Below are 18,737 nucleotides of genomic sequence, written 5' to 3' on the forward strand. Positions count from 1 at the left end.
TCAGCATTCAGCTAAGTGAGGCAGTTAATGAGTATTTGGCCCTATTTTTATGCCTAGGTTTTATTTTTAGACATTTATTTTTTTTCCCCCTCAAAGCAGCAGAAAGCTTCTACCTTGGATGGAACTGGTTGTCCAAGTTGCAATCAGCACACTTACAAAAGGGTTCAAATGTTAGAAGCTGCTTGTTCTGGTATATGCTGGCTAGATTCCAGATGTGAGGGAGAAAAGCAGAAACCGGCTTCTGTAAAGAATATGAGGGAAAGGAATCCAGATGCTAAAGGCAATTGGTCAAAGGAGAAAGCCAAAGGCTGTTTCTACAATGGTAACATAAGGGTGAGAGATCAGCTAGCCTGTGCTCATCACAACAGCTACAGACCAAAGGAATAGGAGCTGTCATTACCAAATGACAGTGGTGCCGCACATCACTTAGGGGTCAGAGCAGAGTCTTGAACCTGTCCATTATCAACATGAAGCTAACACTGGTTTCCAGCCAGCTGAAACCACAGTGCAAGTCAATGGCTCTGTTCTGCAAAGAAGCTGTACATCACACATCACTGGGCCCCTTCTACCTTTTTAATTTCTTTGAGGAAATGTAAATTCCAGGCTACTTCCTTCCCCCTCTGCATTTCTTTCTCCGCATGGTCCATGGCGCTGAGCCAATTTGTGAAACAAATGGAAACAGAAGGAAAACTCTTTGCAGCATCCTGGGGATTTCTCCTTATCATCTACTTAGATTTTAATAGCATTGACTTTGTTAAGACAGAATAAGAACAAAAGAATGGGGCTAGAGTTGCCTTCTCTTTATGCAAATATCTTCCCTGATGTTTTACAACAAAACTCCACCACATTGAGAATTCATAGATTAAACTGAAAGTCTTACTCTCTAGGGGGTACCATTATTGCCTTTGGATCTATTGGTTGAGATTTCTGTTTGGTTTTGGAAACCAGGCTAAGTGTCTATGCTGATACATTCTGGGGGGGCTGGAGGGAAGAATAAAGAGGTACAATTGTAAAGAATTAAGGATGGAAGAAAGAGGTTCAAACAAGAATGGGCAGCAGATACAAGAAAAGCAAATGGCCACTTTCTCAGTCGCAAGCTCTAAAGACCAGAGCACCTAGACACCTTCATAGGATAGCCCACTAGTCAAAATTTTCCTATGACCAATGGCACTCCAATTTTCTTCTGGTAGTACACCTAACCTTTTGGGACAGCTACTAGGGAAGCAAGATACTATGATTCACTGTATAGAATCTTTAAAAATGTTCTAAGTATTATTTTTAAGTGTGTGTGTGTGTGTGTGTGTGTGTACTTGCGTGTGTATGCACACATAGGAATGCAGGGGTGCACAGAATCCAGGGCTGGAGTTATAGGTGGTTATGAGGTACCTGATGTGTGTGCTGAGACTCAAACTTGTATCTTCTGGAAGAACAGCAGTATGTTCTCTTAGCTACTAGCGTCTCTCTAACCCTAGTGTATGGAACGTTAATGGTAAGGCACATTGCATTATTATGGAGGTGGGGAGTCAAAGCCTCTATGAGTCTATGAGTAAGGTCTAGATTGTAGTTGCTGCAGCTCCCACTGTGGAGGACTCATTAGAGGATCTGTTGAATTTGGTCTTTCTACATGAGTCAAGGTCTTCTGATGACATGCAGAAAGGTAGAAGTTGAACTGAGACCTGGGTGTTTTTTTTGTTTGTTTGTATATGTGTTTGTTTGTTTGTTTGTTTCTTGATCAACCTCCAACCTGGCCCAAAAGAGTAAATACCAAAAGTGGTTGGTAAATTGAGTACAATAAAATACCTATTTTAAAAAATTCCATCTTGTTTCATGGTTTTTTTTTGGTTGGTTTTGGGGGCGTTTGTTTGTTTGTTTTCTTGCTTTTGTCATTTTGACACAAGCTTGAGTTATTTGGGAAGAGGAACTTCAATTGGGAAAATATGCATCACCAAATTGGCCTGTGGTACATTTTCTTGACTGATGATTGATGTGGGAGGGCCACAGTTCACTGTGAGTGGAACTACCTGAGCACATTGTTTAAGAAAGCAGGTTGAGCAAGCAGTGGGAGCAAGCCAGTAAACAGCGTCTTCCTTGATCTCTGCCTGAGTTCCTGCCTTGACTTCCTTCATTCACAGTCGATGGATATGACTAGACTTATAGAAGCCAAAGAAGCCCTCTCCGCCCCAATTTGCTGCTGGTCGTGATGTTTTATCACAGTAATAGAAACCCTAACCAGGGCAAGTACTCATTTAATTTCTGATCTTTTTCTAATTAGCAGGCAGTTAATGGCCTGCCCAGGTCCTTTACAATTGCTTCGATCAATTTAGCTTTCCTAAGTGAATTTTCCAGCTGCTACTGCCTGTTCTGTAATTACAAAGTTGTTCAGAAGACAGTGACTGGATGGCAGAAGCAGTAAGCCAGGGATTGGATCGCTTCTCCACTGCCTACTGCTGTGGTAGGTTTAATGCAAACCACCTTCTGCAGTCCAGAGCTTGCCTGCCAGAAGGTCATGCCTTGCCCTGAAGTCATACCCTTGTCTCGATACTATCTCCACCTCACCCATCACCACCCTCCCTTCCTTACTGGGCACAGGTGGGATCACCCTGGCTGCTTGCTCACAGATCTCCTCTCTGGTAAGGTTGGGACACTGGAAGCAAAGCCAAAGACAAAGCTTTTGGATGGGAGACAATAGCCTGAGAGAATCCAGTCATGGCTTCAGTGCCTCCAAGGACCAGTTCCCAGTTTTGATTCTAATCATGCAAGAAATGCTGCTTTGGAGGAAAGAGGTCAATTATACAACCCTCCACAGCAGCATTGTGTAGAAGAAGGAAAATAGTCAGACAGAGTGGCCTTTTCTTCTTTCTTGCTCTTACCAAGGATGCTGTAACATCACAGGAAGAGAAACAGACAAAGGAAATCATCGCGGGGAACAGAGTAGACAGCAGGCACCTTGTCGGGCACATAAAAGCAGGAAACAATTGAAGAAGGCTCCATTAGGAGCAGTATTGAGTGTATACAAATATGAAGCTTAAAACTTCTTAAAAAGAGTAACCTCTGCCCCTTTAAAACATGTCAGCAATGCCAACGGCACACTAAACGTGTGGGCAAAGCCAAGGTCTCATATCTCTACACAGCTGCTCCCCTGAGCTCATTGAATAATTTAACAGAACGGTGTGTAAGAGAATTTTAATTTTGTAGAAAGACAAGAACAAACAGCGTTTCTGCAGCAAGGAAGCCGAATGGGAGACAGGTTTAGGGAAGGATACATAAAAGCAGGTTACCAAAAAAAAAAAAAAAAAAAAAGAGGAATTTAAAAAATATCTGCTCTCAGATAAAATCTAAGAGAGACAATGATAAAAGACTGAAGAAAGGAGGTTGTAGCATCCTAGAAGTGGCTAGAGTCTCTTGAAGATCTCTGGTCATTCGCAAGGAATCAGCACTGAAGATGTGGGAGATTACATTATAGACTTGGGTAGTCCAAGAAAGGAGGCTCAGAAAAACGTCAGACAGCAGTTGATTCACATATTCAGTACAAGGCCTGCCTCTCCCCTCCCCAGAAACCTAAACTCCAGGTGGATCCCTTTAATTTTATAAATTCAGAAATTAGTTTACATATTTAAAAAAAAAACAACAACTATTGGGCCTGATATTGCAGACATAAGAATTTCAACTGAAGTGACAAACAGACCCAAATCCTACACATAAAGTGTCGAAGAGGAGGCTCAGCAATATGTGGAAGCTGGGGAATCAGGCCACACTGACCCAGGATGTTTCCTGAGATTATTTAGATTTGCCACCTAATCTGCACACTAGAATTTTATCCTATGCTAGTCAAAGGCATTAACATGTAGCTGCATTTATGGAATGCCTAGTGATAGATTCAGTGCACCTCATTTCTCGGTGTGAATTTAATCATTCCATATTCATCCCTATGTCCTCTCTTCAACAGGAAGTAGAAAGCTCTTCCTTGAATCTCCATATTGAGGTGTTGGTCTGGATGAACTGTAACTGACATCAAAACCTAAGATTTGGGGTGCAGAGCAGGCTCAAACCAATCCTGAAGAGACTTGTTTCTAAATACTTATATGGCCTAGAACTTCTATCCCATGAGGCTTTATGATAGAGCACTTTCTGCAAGCACTTCTGCCTATGTACACTTGGATGAGTGACTTCCTGTCTTTAGGATTTAGTGCTGCTACTAACCTCACTGCCTGGCACAGAAGAAAAACTACTTGCACAGCTCACTGAATCACTTCTAAAGTACAGTGGTTATCATGTTTGCTTTGTGCCAGTGAGATTTCTGTAGCACCCAGGGTCAATTCCGCCAAATAACTTTTGTTTATAAAGCTTTGTGTCTGCCGTTCTCTACTGTATACACAATCCCTTCCTAAGTTAGAGTAGAAAAATGTTAAGATTCTAAGATACAAGCACAAGTACCTTACATTTATCCTGATCCCCTAAAAAACAAGACTAAGATTTTGTCACACAGCAAATCTGACATCTTTTGGACCACTAAAAATATACAAGCTGAACATCACCTACGGGTCATAAACTCTCCACAGAAGAGCCAGCCAGTTCTTAATCTCAAACAGCTCAGTGTAGTACCAAAAGACAGGTGGATTATGAAACAAATAAATCACAATACAGAGATGAGCAGCAATAAGAACCCTCACGGGGTGCTCGCTAACACGAGAGCCTGCTGGGGTAGGGTACTTAAAAAAAGGCTTTCAGAGCATCAGTTTTGAAGATCAAGGAGAAAATGACCCAGAAGGAAGAACGGAGAAAAGAGGGGTTAGATAGTCTAACAGAAAACAGAACAAAGCTTCAGCCATATGGAAACATAAATCTTAAGTGATATCATGAAGCAGCCACATGGAAGAGAAAATGCTGGAAAGTTGTGGAGGGGATATATTACAGCCACCCTTGGAATTCAGACTAAGTACGTAAGAGCTAATGAGGACGTCAGACTTACATTTTACAACGGGTACTGTAGCAGAATGTTTTCCCTGTCCAACCACTTTAAATATTAATACAACAAGAACCCCGTGATTGGACATGGAAAAGGGAGGCAGAGCTAAGAGTTGAGGAGACAGGAAGCGAGACGGAGAAGGAGGAGGACAAGATGGAGGACGAACAGGACGATTCAGATTCCACGTGGCTTTAAATAGGCACAGGTAGCTATAATATCATATAGGGATAGAATAATTGGGATAACTTGTCTAATCTAGGTGAGCAGCTTGTATCATTATCAATTGGCTCTGACATTATTGTGTGAGCATCTTGTGAATTGAGAATTTATTGATACCTAAATCTGACTGATTAATTGTAAGCATCTAATTTTGATTTACTGGGTTACTGGAATTTGGGACTGCCAACCACAGGGGTTTAAGGCTGAGAAGGTACAGGCAGCACTGAGGCAGATGAACCAGGGAAGAGAAACTGCCGACTAGGGCTAGCAAGACCACCGGGCAAAGAGTAGCAGGGTGTAGAGCAGGAATTGTGCCATTCACTTTTAATATTTCCCGCAACAGGATTCACCAGTATAATTGTAATGGTTGATAAAGGAAGCAAGCCTATGACTAATATTGCAACAGGAAACCATTCAAAAGTAAGAAGAAGGTAAACTGAGGAGAATGTGAAACACACCATCACCATCCCTCTGCTTCTATGTTAGCAGAATTCCTCTGTCCAGTCCTGTTTAGGATGTGACCATTCCCAGCTAACTGGAGAATTGATATGTTCATGAATGCTGACCAAGATGGACATGACTGGTGCAAATCAGGACTCGAAGTCCCCCAAAGTTAGAAGTGGAAACTATAAGCTTGTGGTCACCCTGAAGTTGAGCAGGGATCAGTGGTGAGAGGTGCAAGCCAGCCAGAAAGTCTCAAGTTTCTTAAAAATAAGAAGCCAGCCTATTCGGCCATCATTGGGAAGAGAGGCCCCTAAGTCTTGCAAACTTTATATGCCCCAGTACAGGGGAATGCCAGGGCCATGAAGTGGGAGTGGGTGGGTAGGGGAGCAGGGTGGGGGGAGGGTATAGGGAACTTTTGGGACAGCATTTGAAATGTAAATAAAGAAAATATCTAATAAAAAAAATAAGAAGCCGACTGACTATCAATATAAGATACTTGATTGGGAAGCCATGACGACAATGCCTAACATACTCACCCTTACCTACTTATAACTTTGAGTCTAAGAGAGTTAGTACAGTGGAAAGTATGTTCAATATCTTGCACTGCCCCCTCTCCCAATAAATATTGGAAGTCAACTTGAAAAACAGCAACTACTATGTGAACAATGAGACTGAAAGAGTCTGTTGTTAGGAGCATGTCTACATCTGTGTAACTTGTCACTTTGCTTCCTGCCTCCATTGTCTATGCATTGTTTTGGTGGCAGGAGCTGCAGTACCAGTGTGACAGGTATGAGAGATCGAGTAAATAGTTAAAAGTCAACAGGAGACAGACAATAGGACAGAACAATGAGAGGATCTAGATTTTATAACTTCTGAGTCTATCCTCTGAGCTGTTCTGAACCCCCTACCCCTGCATAGTTAATTAAGCAATACATTTAAATTACCTTGAAATGAGTCCTCAGATGTCTCCAGGTGTTTAGAAGTGACATCAAATTAAAATAATCAGTGAAGAAAAATGGCTAAAGCTTTTCTAGCACAAGAGCTAGACCTTGTATTTTTCTATATAACAAAGTATAGAAAAACAAAACAAAACAACCCATCTCTTTTTCAATCTCAGCCAAATGCTGAAAGAAGTCATGTTATCTTTTACCAGAATAAAGAGGCATTCATGTGCTTGATAATAGTGCAAGTAACATTTAATTTGAAGAAACAAACATTAGATATGAGCCATTGGAATTTTATAGCTAGTTGAATGCACCTTATGTTGTGTATGGAAGGTTTCTAACCAAAAAAGTACCCATTTCCTTTTATTATAAACAATAAAAAGAAAAATACTGATTTTCAACTAAAGCGTCACTTTACAAACATGAGAGATTTCTGCTCCACCAGAAAAGAACAGGGGTGCCTAGTTGACTCTCCAGGAAATCTTGTTATTTCTTTCAAAGACAAAAAATGAGCAAATTCCTGTTTTCAAGAGGATTATACAAATAAGCCTATAAAACAGTAAAGTGACTTCAAAGTAAATAACTGAGGAATAATGAACCTGACATTTTACAAAATAACAATTTGTACCTCAATGCCATAAATTTAGTGTTGGATTAGCTAAGTGTTGAACCAGCTCAGAATTCAGAGAGGCGATGTAAAAGTGCTAGTTTGGTGTATATGTTTTCACTTTCAGAAACAGAATATAAGTTTCACTTACTTTGACAAACAGACAGGTTCATTCATAAAAATTAAGTCTCCCAATGCACCTACCAGCCAAACTCTATCCAGTTCGATTCTACTCTAAAATTAGAAATGCTGCTGAAAACACAAGAAAACCAAGAAGGAAGACCATTGTGTGGATACTTCATTCCTCCTTAGAATAAGGAACAAAATACCCATGAAAAGATATAGGTACAGAGACAAAATTTAGAGCTAAGATGAAAGGATGGACTATCCAGAGACTACCCCATCCAGGGATCCATCCCATCATCAGCCACCAAACCCAGATACTTTTGCATATGCCAGCAAGATTCTGCTGAAGGGACCCTGATATAGCGGCCACTTGTGAGGCTATGCCAGTGCCTGGCAAACACAGAAGTGGATGCTCATAGTCAGCTATTGGATGGAACACAGGGCCCCCAATGAAGGAGCCAAGTACCCAAGAAAGTACCCAGAGAAAGTACCCAAGGTACTTTTTGTAGGGGGCTGCAACCCTGTAGGTGCAACAACAATATGAACTAACCAGTACCCCCTGAGCTCGAGTCTCTAGCTGCATATGTAGCAGAAGATGGCCTAATTGGCCATCATTGGGAAGAGAGGCCTCTTGGTCTTGTAAACTTTATATGACCCCAGCACAGGGGAAGGCCTGGGTCAAGTAGTGGGAGTGGGTGGGTAGGGGAGCAGCGGCAGGGGGAGGTATAGGGAACTTTCGGGATAGCATTTGAAATGTAAATAAAGAAAATATCTAATTAAAAAAAAAAAAGAAACGCTGCTGAATTTTGGAATGCTGCTGAATTTTGGAATGAATGCAGGAAAGATGTTGCAAATTCAGGCAAGGATGTTGAGAGAGGCGAGACCAACCACTGGTGGATAACAGATGGGATGAGAGGCTTTGTGACAGAGGCATCTTTACCTGTGCTTACCTAGGTTTTGACAGTGAGATTCCCACCTGGCATGATTTGCTGCTGAAAAATGATTGTTTCCCTTGTGGTAGCTTCTGGTCTCATTATTTAAAGACCAGCTGCCACCTGCTTCGAACAATGTAGGATGCTCTATCTTTTCTCTCAAGCACACCCAACTTCTGATAAATATGTCTGCGGTATCTCAGTCTTATCCATTGATACCATCTTTCCATATACCACCCTGTTCTTCAACAAGGGTTCTCACTTAGAGACTCTTTCCTATACTTACAAGCACACAATGTAAGTCTCTTTGGCCCTATTGTTCCTTCTGTGTATCATTCTTATTTCCAACTGCCTCTACCTTCTGAGCTTTATCTGGAATGATATCTTGTTTGAGAAGCTAACATGCCATGAGACCATTTACAGAGATTACAATGAATACATCCTATTGCACTGACTCAGAGAAACAGACTACCCAACGTATCTTACCCAACACCAGTCACTAGTATATGTTAATCTTTGGAAATCCCAAGTACAGAGATTCTGTTTAAACTCCTCCAGCCTCTTATAACAGCCTGGCAACTTTGCCCAGGGACAGTTCTGAGAAAAAAATGGAGTCATCCTCTTCAGACATCTTGGTTCATCAAGGAGCCGAGTGTCCTATCCTGAGATATTCAGCCTGCCTAGGCCCTATGAACTATTCTACTGTGAAGATGCCACTATGAATGATAGCAACAAAATACACAGGATCATTAGGGACTATTATGATCAATTTCCATATCAACAAATTTGAAATTTTAAATGAAATAATTTTCTGAGTAAATATATCTACCAAAATTTTACTATGGATTTATTTTAAAACTTGAGTAGGCCAAGAGCAAGTTATAAAGTTGAATCAGTAATAAAATGTATCCACAAAAAGAGAAACCTGGGACCAGATATTTTCACTGGTAAACTTTGTGAAACTATTAAAGAATTAACACTAATTTTTAACCATCCTCCCTTAAAATGTTGAAAATGGATGAATTCTCCTAAACTCAGCCAACGAAGCCACCACCACCTTGACAACAAAGACAGATAAGTATAAGGATAACAGCAAATGAAGAAAACTATCGAAAACAGCATCCTTGATAAATATAGATTCAAAAATTCTCAACTAAAAACTAGTACACAAAATGGCCATATACCTCAATCAAGCAGGATTTACTCTAGGAACATAGGGATGGTTCACTGAGTGTAAATCTGTTGATGCCATACATGACTATGATAAAACAAAAGACCTAAAGAATATGATCACTTCAATATAATACAAGATGTAGTATTCAATAAACTCTAACATCCAGTCCTAATGAGCACATTCAATGAATTATGTGTGAAAGAAATGTACCTTGATTTTAAAAACCTATATGGAAAACCTCTTGCCAATAGCTTAGGAAAGTCTGATAGTATATCATCTATGATCTGGAACAAGTTACATATGGCCACTCACCATTTTATCAGTGTGGTACTAGAAGTCTTAACCAGAACAACCAGGCAAGAGAAATACACAGAAGGCACCCATATAGAAATGTATTGTCCCTGTTTAGAGATATCATGATTTATCAATAGGAAAAGCTAACAAATCCATTAAAGAAGCCAAACAAAGGTGCTAAGTAAAATTAGTAATGTTGTCGGATGCATGATCATCATGCAAAAATATATTGGTCATTTTTCTATCACCACAAAATACTTGAGATAGTCAACCTATTTAAAAAAAAAAAAAAAAAACTGCTTTTGATCACAGCTTAGAAATTGTAGGTCATTTTCACTTGGTTTCATCACCTCAGGTCTGTGGTAGCCTAACATGGTGGAGTAGAATCATGTATTTCCTAGCCAACAAAGAAAAGAGAGCGAGAAAGCAATAAAGTACACAGCAATTGAAAACATTTTGTCAATAGCCTAAAGACATCCCATTAGGCCCTATCTATTTAGGGTTCTAGCACTTCCCAATGATACTATTGGTTAGACTAACTTTAAAAATATAGTCATGTGAGGCTAGAGAGATAACTTGGAGGTTAAATACATGTTGCTTCTCTAGATGACCATGGTACAACTCCCAGCATTCATATGGTGGTTCATTCTACCTATAAACTTAGTCATGTCATCTGATGCCTTCTTCTGGTTTCCATGGACACCAGACATACAAATATATGCCTAGACATATATGCAGGCAAAATACCAGTTCACACAAAATGTAGTTAAACTTTCAACTGATCAAAAACCTAAATGCAATAACAAAATTACAAAAATCCTAGAAAAACCAAAAAAACAAAAAAGCCAAAAACTCCTAGAAGAAAAGAAGGAAAGCACTACAAGACTAAGACACCAGTGTAGACAATAATATCCTAGATAAGACTTGAGAAGCATTGACAACAAAGTCAGAGTAGACAGTTGGAATTATAACAAAATGAGAAGCTTCTTTGTGCTGAAGAAAATACATTGGGACAACCTGTGGGATGGGAGAATGTGGGGAGCCGTCCTCACAATCGCTATGGCAAGATGGCGCTGGCATCCTGTGTTCTAACTAGTAAACAAGCAGTCTGCGCATGTGCTGGGTAAATTTCCATTCCCTTGTGCCCTGCCTGTCCCGTGGCGTCATCTGGGCCGATAGTGAGCAGCCAACCAGGGAGCTACATGTCATAGGCNGAGAACATTTCCTATATAAGGGAGAGGGTTTTTCACCTCGGGGTCTCCGCTTTCCTGTAGCTTATGCATTGCCTCTCGAGATGCATTAAAGCTTTACTGCAGAAGGATCCTGATGTGTCGCGTCATTCTTGCTGGCGAGACGGTAGCGCGTTACAGGAGAAAATAACTAATTATCTAACAAGGCATTAATACTAAGAATGAATAAGGAAATCAACAGCATTTTGATGATAATATCCCAGTGCTTTCTGTTTGTCTATTAAAGATAAAATTGTATTCATATAATATATCCTGATCATGGTTTCTTCATCCTCACCTCCCCCTAGAACCTCCTTACCTCCCCACCATTTCTCCTCCATGTCTTTTCTCTCTCTTTCTTAAGAAAACAGACAGACAAGCAGAAAAATGAACAAACAAAAATAAAACAATTTTTTAAAAAAGCTAACCAAGAAACAGAGAAAGAGAAATGCAGACACACACATACAAAGCCCTTAAAAACACAAAATCAGAAATGGTAACATACAAGAAAAAGACCAATAGAGTTTAAGTAAGTAAATAAATAAATAAATAAATTCATTAACTTTAATTTGAAAATACCCAAAGCAATCTGAGACACAAAATATTTCCAATTAAGCTCATTCTATGTTGGATATCTACGGCTGAGCATGGAGCTTGTCTCCAAGTGTGCTTGTTTACCTAGTGAGACACCATTGGAAAAACTAGTTTTTCTGTTGGAAGAAGTTGTTAATTGGAGATAGCTTTCTGGTTGGGGATGGGATCTCATGTCTATTTCCTCAGCATAGTTCTGGGACTCCATCTTGTTTAAACCTGTACAGGCCCAGCACATGCTGTCACTGTCTGTGTGAGTTTGTATGTGTGCCAGTCCTGTTGTGTTGGGAAGATATTGTTTCCTTGGTATCATCCATTTCCTCTTACTCTTAATTTTTTTCTGCCTCTTCCTGAGCAATGAGGGAAGGGATTTGATGAAGATATCCCATTTAGGACTGAATGTTCAAAGATCTCTCACTCTCTGAAAATAGTCCAGTTGTTGGTCTCTGTATTAGTTTTCATCTACTGAAGACTATAACTTTAGTTAGATACTTATTTATGAGTAGAGCACAATGGTGTTAGTTGTCATTTTATCACTTCATTTCCATTAGCAGAAAAATAGTATTTGATTCCCCACCCCATCCCCGCCCCCACACCAGGTCAAGAATTGGTTCCATCTCTGAGTGGGCCTTTAATCCAATCAGGTAGTGGTTAGTTAACCCAAAATATTGCACCACCGTATCATACAAGCAGGTCAGTATAGTAGATAGAAGGGTTTGTAACAGAGTTGGCATTCACTTTCTCCTTTGATAGTGTGATCAAAGTACCATGAACTCTAGTCACTAGGGTTGAAGTTTCTAGGTAGCCAACAGCTTGACTTGATCTTCAATGGGTCACATACGTGTTGTCTTCAGCAATAGGGCCCTATCAGTTTATAGAGAGTAACCACTACCCTTACCACTAGTCTGATTTGTTTAGAGATCTCCGTAGGGCCCCTTTGGACAAAAACTCAGTTAGCTGTAACCCATTCCTGGCACTGGAAATTTTACTTGGTGGGAAGGGATGTCTATTTGTGGCTTTGTCTCCTTCATGATTTGATGATTCTATTCCATTCAGATATCATATGTGTGTGTGTGTGTGTGTGTGTGTGTGTGTGTGTGTGTGTATTTCTACTATAATAGGTTTCTGTATGATCCCTCAAGTGGCCCTTAGAGTTTAAGTAGTCCCTCCTCATATTCTCTCCCTGAAGCCCTAGTCCATCTCCATCCCTGTTTAATCCTCTCATTCCAGACTCCCTCCTGTTTCTCTCTACATCTCTTCCTCCTGCACAGTTCCTTAATCTATGCTTAACCTCTGTGGTTACTTAGATAATAGGATGCTTACCAGAGACTTGAAAGTTAAAATCCACATATAAGATTTTGTGCATTTGCTCTATTTTTATACAACTGAAGAATATTTTACTTTGTAAATATACTACATTTTGCTGATCTATTATTCTGTTGATGGGCATCTTTGGGGTTTCCAATTTTTGGTTGTAGTGAATAGAGCACAAGTTTACACAGTTGAAGAAATATTTCTATAATACATGATAGAATCCTCCTGGCATATACCCAAGAACGGTAGAGCTGGATCTCGAGGTAGATCTATTCTGAGCTTCCTGAGGCCCCACACCACTGATTTTCATAGTTGTGGAACAAGTTTTCACTCCGACAAGGAAAGAATGAGCATTTCCCTAACTTCCTATCCTCACATGAGCTGTCAATTGTTTTATTAATCTTGGCCATTATGACTGGTATAATATAAAATTTCAGAGTAATTTTGCTTTTCCGATGACTAAAGATGGTGAACATTTCTTTAATGTTTCTTAGTTATTCATGTTTCAATGTTTAACTCGGTTCAGTTCTGCACCCAATATTTAATTAGTTTGACTTTTTATATCCATGTATTTTGGATATAAGCACTCTATTGGATATGTAGTTAATAAAAATATTTTCCCATTCAGTAGCCTGCTATTTCTAGGTGATGATAATGTACCTTGCCATATAGAAGCTTTTCAATTTCATGAGGTGAAAGTCTTTTGTTTTGCTAATGAGTTCAAACTATTTCCCACATTCTCTTCCTTCAGATTCAGTGTATTTGGCCTTATGTTGAGTCCTTGATCCATTTTGGAGTTGAGTTTTGTGCAGGGTTGTAAGAATTGATCTATTTGCATTCTTCTATGTAGCTATCAAGTTTAGCCAGCACTATTTGTTGAAGATGCTATTTTTTTTCCAGTATGTATTTGGTGTCTTTATAAAATATTAGGTGTCCATGGGTGAATTGACTTATGTCAAAGTCTTCAATTTGATTATGTTGATCAATGCGTCTGTTCTTATTCCTGTGCTATACTGTTTTTATTACTATAGCTCTATTGTAAAACTTAAGAATGGGAATGGTGATACCAGTAGAAGTTCTTTTATTATTCAGAACTGTCTTAGCTATCTTGATTTTTATAGTTTCCTTGATTTTTTTAGTCTGAAAAATTGTCCTTTCAAGATCTGTGAAGATTACTGTATGAATTTTCATGAGAATTATATCTATAGGTTTATTTTAGTAAAATGGCCATTATAACTATATGAATCTTCCCAATCCATGATCAAGGGCGATCTTTCCATCTTCTCATAACTTCTTCAATTTATTTCTTCAATGTCCTAACATTTTTAACATATAAGTTATTCACTTGCTTCACCAAAGTTACCCAAGATATATTATTTGAGGCTAGTGTGAAATATGTTATTTCCCTAATTTCTTTCTTAATCTGTTTGTTATTTGTTCATAGGAAGGCTACATATTTTGGGGTGCTAATTATATTTTGGGATTTTAATTTCTACTGCTGTTTTGAAAATATTTATCAGTTATAGGGGTTTCCTGGTGAATTTTTAGGGCCACTTTATATATAATAATATCATTTGCAAATAAATATACTTTGACTTCTTCCTTTCCTATTTATATTCCCATGTTCTCATTCAGTTGTCTTTTGTTCTAGATAAGACAACAAATACTATAGTGAATAGGTATGGAGAGAATGGACATCCTTGTCTTGTTCCTGATTTTAGTAAAATTGCTTTGAGTTTCTCTCTGTTTAGGTTTATGCTGGCTGTGGATTTATTGAAAACTGCCTTCATTACATTGAAATATGTCTCTTGTATGACTCATCTCTCTAGGTCTATTATCATGAAAGGGTTTTGGATATTGTAAAAGGCCTTTCTACACCTATTGAGATGATCATGAAGTTTTTGTCTTTCAGTCTGTTTATGAGGTGGATTACATTTATTAATTTACACTGTTGAAACATTCGTCCTTCCCTGGAATGAATCCAGAGTAATCATGGTAGATGATTGTTTTGATGTGTTCTTGGATTCAGTTTGCAATTATTTCATTGAGTATTTTTGAATCTATGTTCACAAGGAAATTGGTCTGTAATTCTCTTTCTTTGTTATGTCTTTACACAGTTTGGGTATCATGGTAACTATGTCCTCAGAAAAATAAATTAGGCAATGTTCCTTCTGTTTTTATTGGTTTTATTGTGGAATATTTTGAGGAGTGTGGGCATTAACTCTTCTTTGAAAGTCTGGTAGAATTCTATGCTAAAATCATCTGGGCCTGGGTTTTTTGTTTTTTGTTATTTTGTTTTTTGTTTGTGGTTGTTTTGGGGAGACTTAATAACTGCTTTTATTTTACTGGGGGTCATAGGCCTGCTTAGATTTTCCAGTTTTGAGGTGTACGTACATGCTTTTGACATAAGTTCTAATGTTGCATGAAATTTCCCCAGTGTCTATCTCCATTTTCATTTCTGCTTTTGTTAATTTGAAAACTGTCTCTCTGCCTTGTTGTTTGGCTAAGGGTTTAACTTTCTTGTTGATCTTTTCAAAAAGAACCAGCTCTTGGTTTTGATAACTATTTCTGTTGTTCCCTTTGTTTCTAATTGATTGATTTCAGCCCTGAGTTTGTTTATTTCCTTCCATCTACTCCTCTTGGGTGTGTTTGCCTATTTTTTTCCTTAGAGCTTTCAGATGTATTTTTAAATTGCAGGTATGCAAAGGCACCAATTTCTTATGAAAGCACTAAGTGGTACATAGAAGGCATAAGAGGAAGGAGCTTCCCTCTTAGCACAACTTATATTTTGTCCCATAAATTTGGCAATGTTGTCTCTTCATCTTCATTCACCATTGCATTCTAGAAAGTCTCTATATTCTTTCTTTATTTCTTCCCTGGCCTAGTGATCATTGAGTAGAGAGTAGTTCAGTTCCCAGGAGTTTGTAGGTTTTCTTTTGTTCTGTTGTTTGCTGAATTCCAGCTTTAATCTATGGTGGACTGATAAGATAAAGGATGTTATTTCAATTTCTTTTTGTATCTGTTGAGGCTTGCTTTGTGAAAAATTATATAGTCAATTTTGGAAAAAGTTCCATGATGTGCTGAGAAGATATATTCTACTGTGTGGCGGTAAAATCTTTTATACATATCTGTTAGATCCATTTGATTCATAACTTATGTTAATTTAATTATTTCTCTGTTCAGTTTCTACCTCGATGACAAGAATGGAATGTTGAAGTCTCCCACTATTAATATGTGGAGTTCAATGTATGATTTAAGATTTGGTAATGTTTCTTTTACGAATGTGGGTACCCTTTACTTTGGGGCAGAGATGTTTATAATTGAGATGCCATCATGTTGGATTTTTCCTTTGACAAGTTATGAAGTATCCTTTCCCATCTCTTTTAATTACTTTTGGTTGAAAGTCTACTTTATTAGATACTAGAATGGCTACTCCAGCTTGCTTCTTTGATTTGCTTGCTTTGAAAACTTTTTTCCAGCCCTTTACTCTGAGAAAATTTCTGTCTCCGTTGCTGAGGTGTGCTCCTTATTTGCAGCAGAATGGTGAATCCTGTTTACACATGCATTCAAAAGATATAATCCAACGCTTATATCTTTTTATTAGGGAATTGAGTCCATTAACTCAACAGAATCTAAAAGGAATCTATAAGCTAAAAGGGCCTAGACAGATATTTTGTAGTTTAAGCGACTATAGATGTCAACCTATACTACTATATCCAGCAAAAGTCTCAGTCACCACAGATGGAGAAAACAAGATATTCGAAGACAAAATTGTTCAAATTTGAACAATATCTATCCACAAATCCAGCCCTACAGAAATTATAGAAGGAAAACTCCTACCCAAGGAAGTTGACTTCACCCAACAAAACACAGGAAGTAAGTAATTCCATCCCAGCAAAAACAAAAGAAGGGAAGGAAGCTGGTGTGATTCTGAAAGGTGTGCCTTTGTATGTTACATGGTCTTCTCCTCTTGGAGCTTTTAATATTCTTTCTTTGTTCTGTAGATTTAATACTTTGGCTATTATGTGGCAGTAGGATTTTCATATTTCGTCCAATCTGATTGGTGTTCTGTAAGCTTCTTGTATGTCTATAATTTTGTTGAAAATATTTTTTGGTCCTTGGAGGTGGGACTTTTCACCTTCTATTCCTTTTATTCTTTGGTTAGGTCTTTTCATAGTGTCCCAGATTTCTTGAATGTTTTGTGTCAGGTTTTTTTTTTTTTTAAATTAACATTTTCTTTGATTGATGAATAATTTCTTCTAACAAATCTTCTACCCCAGAGATTCTGTCTTCCTTCTCCTGTATTCTGGTGGTGATGCTTGTGTCTGTAGTTCCTGCTCTCTTTTCTGTTTTCCCTCTTCAGGATTCCCTCAGATTGTGTTTTCCTTATTGCTCCTGTTTCCATTTTCAGATCTTGAACAGTTTTGTACATTTCCTTCATCTGTTTAATTGTAGTCTTTGTTATTTCTTTCAGGGATTTATTCATTTCCTCTTTAAAGGTCTCTATCATTTTTATAAGATTGGATTTAAGGTCAAGAAAGTTTTCTTGTGTTTCTGTTGTTTTAGGACATCTAGGGCTTGCTATACTGAGATGGGTTTGCTTCAAAGCTTCCATGTTGCCCTGGCTCTTGTAGATTGTGTTCTTACACTGGCCCTTTGCCAGCTGGTTCTCTCTGGATGTTCTTGGTGTAGCAGGTCACTGGGAAGGAGGCCTAACCTGGATATTTCTGATGTAGCACTCCCTGGGTGGGCAACCTGGATGATCCTGGTACAGCAGGCCTGGTGGGGGAGTGTGGAGCAGGTAGCTCAGAGAAACAATATAAAGTTCACGGCAGTTGGGTGCACGGTCAGGAGATTTGGTTGAAGGGATGTTAAATGGGATGCTCCTGGTGCAGCTGTCCAGGTGGTAGGCAGAGAAGTGGTCGGGCCACAGTATCATTTTTCTATATTTTGTTCCTCTATTCTCCAATATAATTAGGGTGACCAATCTTTAATTACCAATGAACTTAATTGTAATAATCAAACAAAGGAAAACAAAGTCTTATGAGAGACTTTTCTATCAATCCTGAAAGTACTTTGAAAGTTTCTAGTTATAGAGAATTCTACAGACATTTTTAAACCACAAGAGAAGAATTCAGCCATTCTTTCATGTTTTTATCTTTTAGTGGATTTTTGTTTGTTTTTGTAGTGGTCTTGGAGGAAGCAATTGGCATTTTAACTAAATGAAGATAAATGAAAGAATTAGCATTAACTATGTTTGCTAGGAGACTAAACCTTTTTCTTTATTCCATGTTGGTTACATTAACCTTTCAGAACTCTAACCATACAGTAATATTTAACTATCAGTTATATATATATATATATATATATATATATATATATATATATATATAATCAATATGTATTCCTAAGAATAATCATGTGTCATGCTATAACTGCCATTTTATAGGCAAAGACAAGAATTTAAAGATACAAAATAACTTCTTCAAGATCACACTTGGCAAATGTCAGTCAAGATTTTGAATTACATCAGGTTCATGAATTTGGAGCATTCTGTTATGAAACCTCACACTGAAAGCATGATTCATTACCGCCAAGTTATTCCCCTGAGAGCCAATCATCAGGTTGATAGTTTCTTGCACAGGCTTAATCTTTTGTGAGTCATGAACCTTTTCTGAGACTTTGTCCATGTTCTATGAAGTTATTTTCTCTTAGCAAGTGGTGGGTGGTGATTGTGAAATCTTATATGGCTTTTCAGCCATATCTTGTCTTATACACCAGGAACAAGATTACTTAGTGCAGTTGTTCCAATAGCCTCCCTTACAATTGCTGAGTCTTCTTCTGATAGGATGTGTCTATTCCATTAATTATTCACTGAAGCCTCTTTTCTTCTCCAA

The 18,737-nt window shown here is 38.4% G+C and overlaps 1 protein-coding gene across 1 annotated transcript in view; it reads right to left on the reverse strand.

Annotated features, from left to right (window-relative positions):
- Window positions 1–18,530, reverse strand: part of Hhla2 (HERV-H LTR-associating 2) — a 31,411-nt gene extending 12,881 nt beyond the window's left edge. The window contains 1 exon segment of the mRNA XM_029544335.1: window positions 18,432–18,530. Coding sequence (XP_029400195.1) covers window positions 18,432–18,530 — 99 coding nt within the window.
- Between the last annotated feature and the right edge of the window lie 207 nt (window positions 18,531–18,737).

The sequence above is a fragment of the Mus pahari genome, chromosome 12 (genome assembly GCF_900095145.1).
Source record: "Mus pahari chromosome 12, PAHARI_EIJ_v1.1, whole genome shotgun sequence".
NCBI lineage: Eukaryota > Metazoa > Chordata > Mammalia > Rodentia > Muridae > Mus > Mus pahari.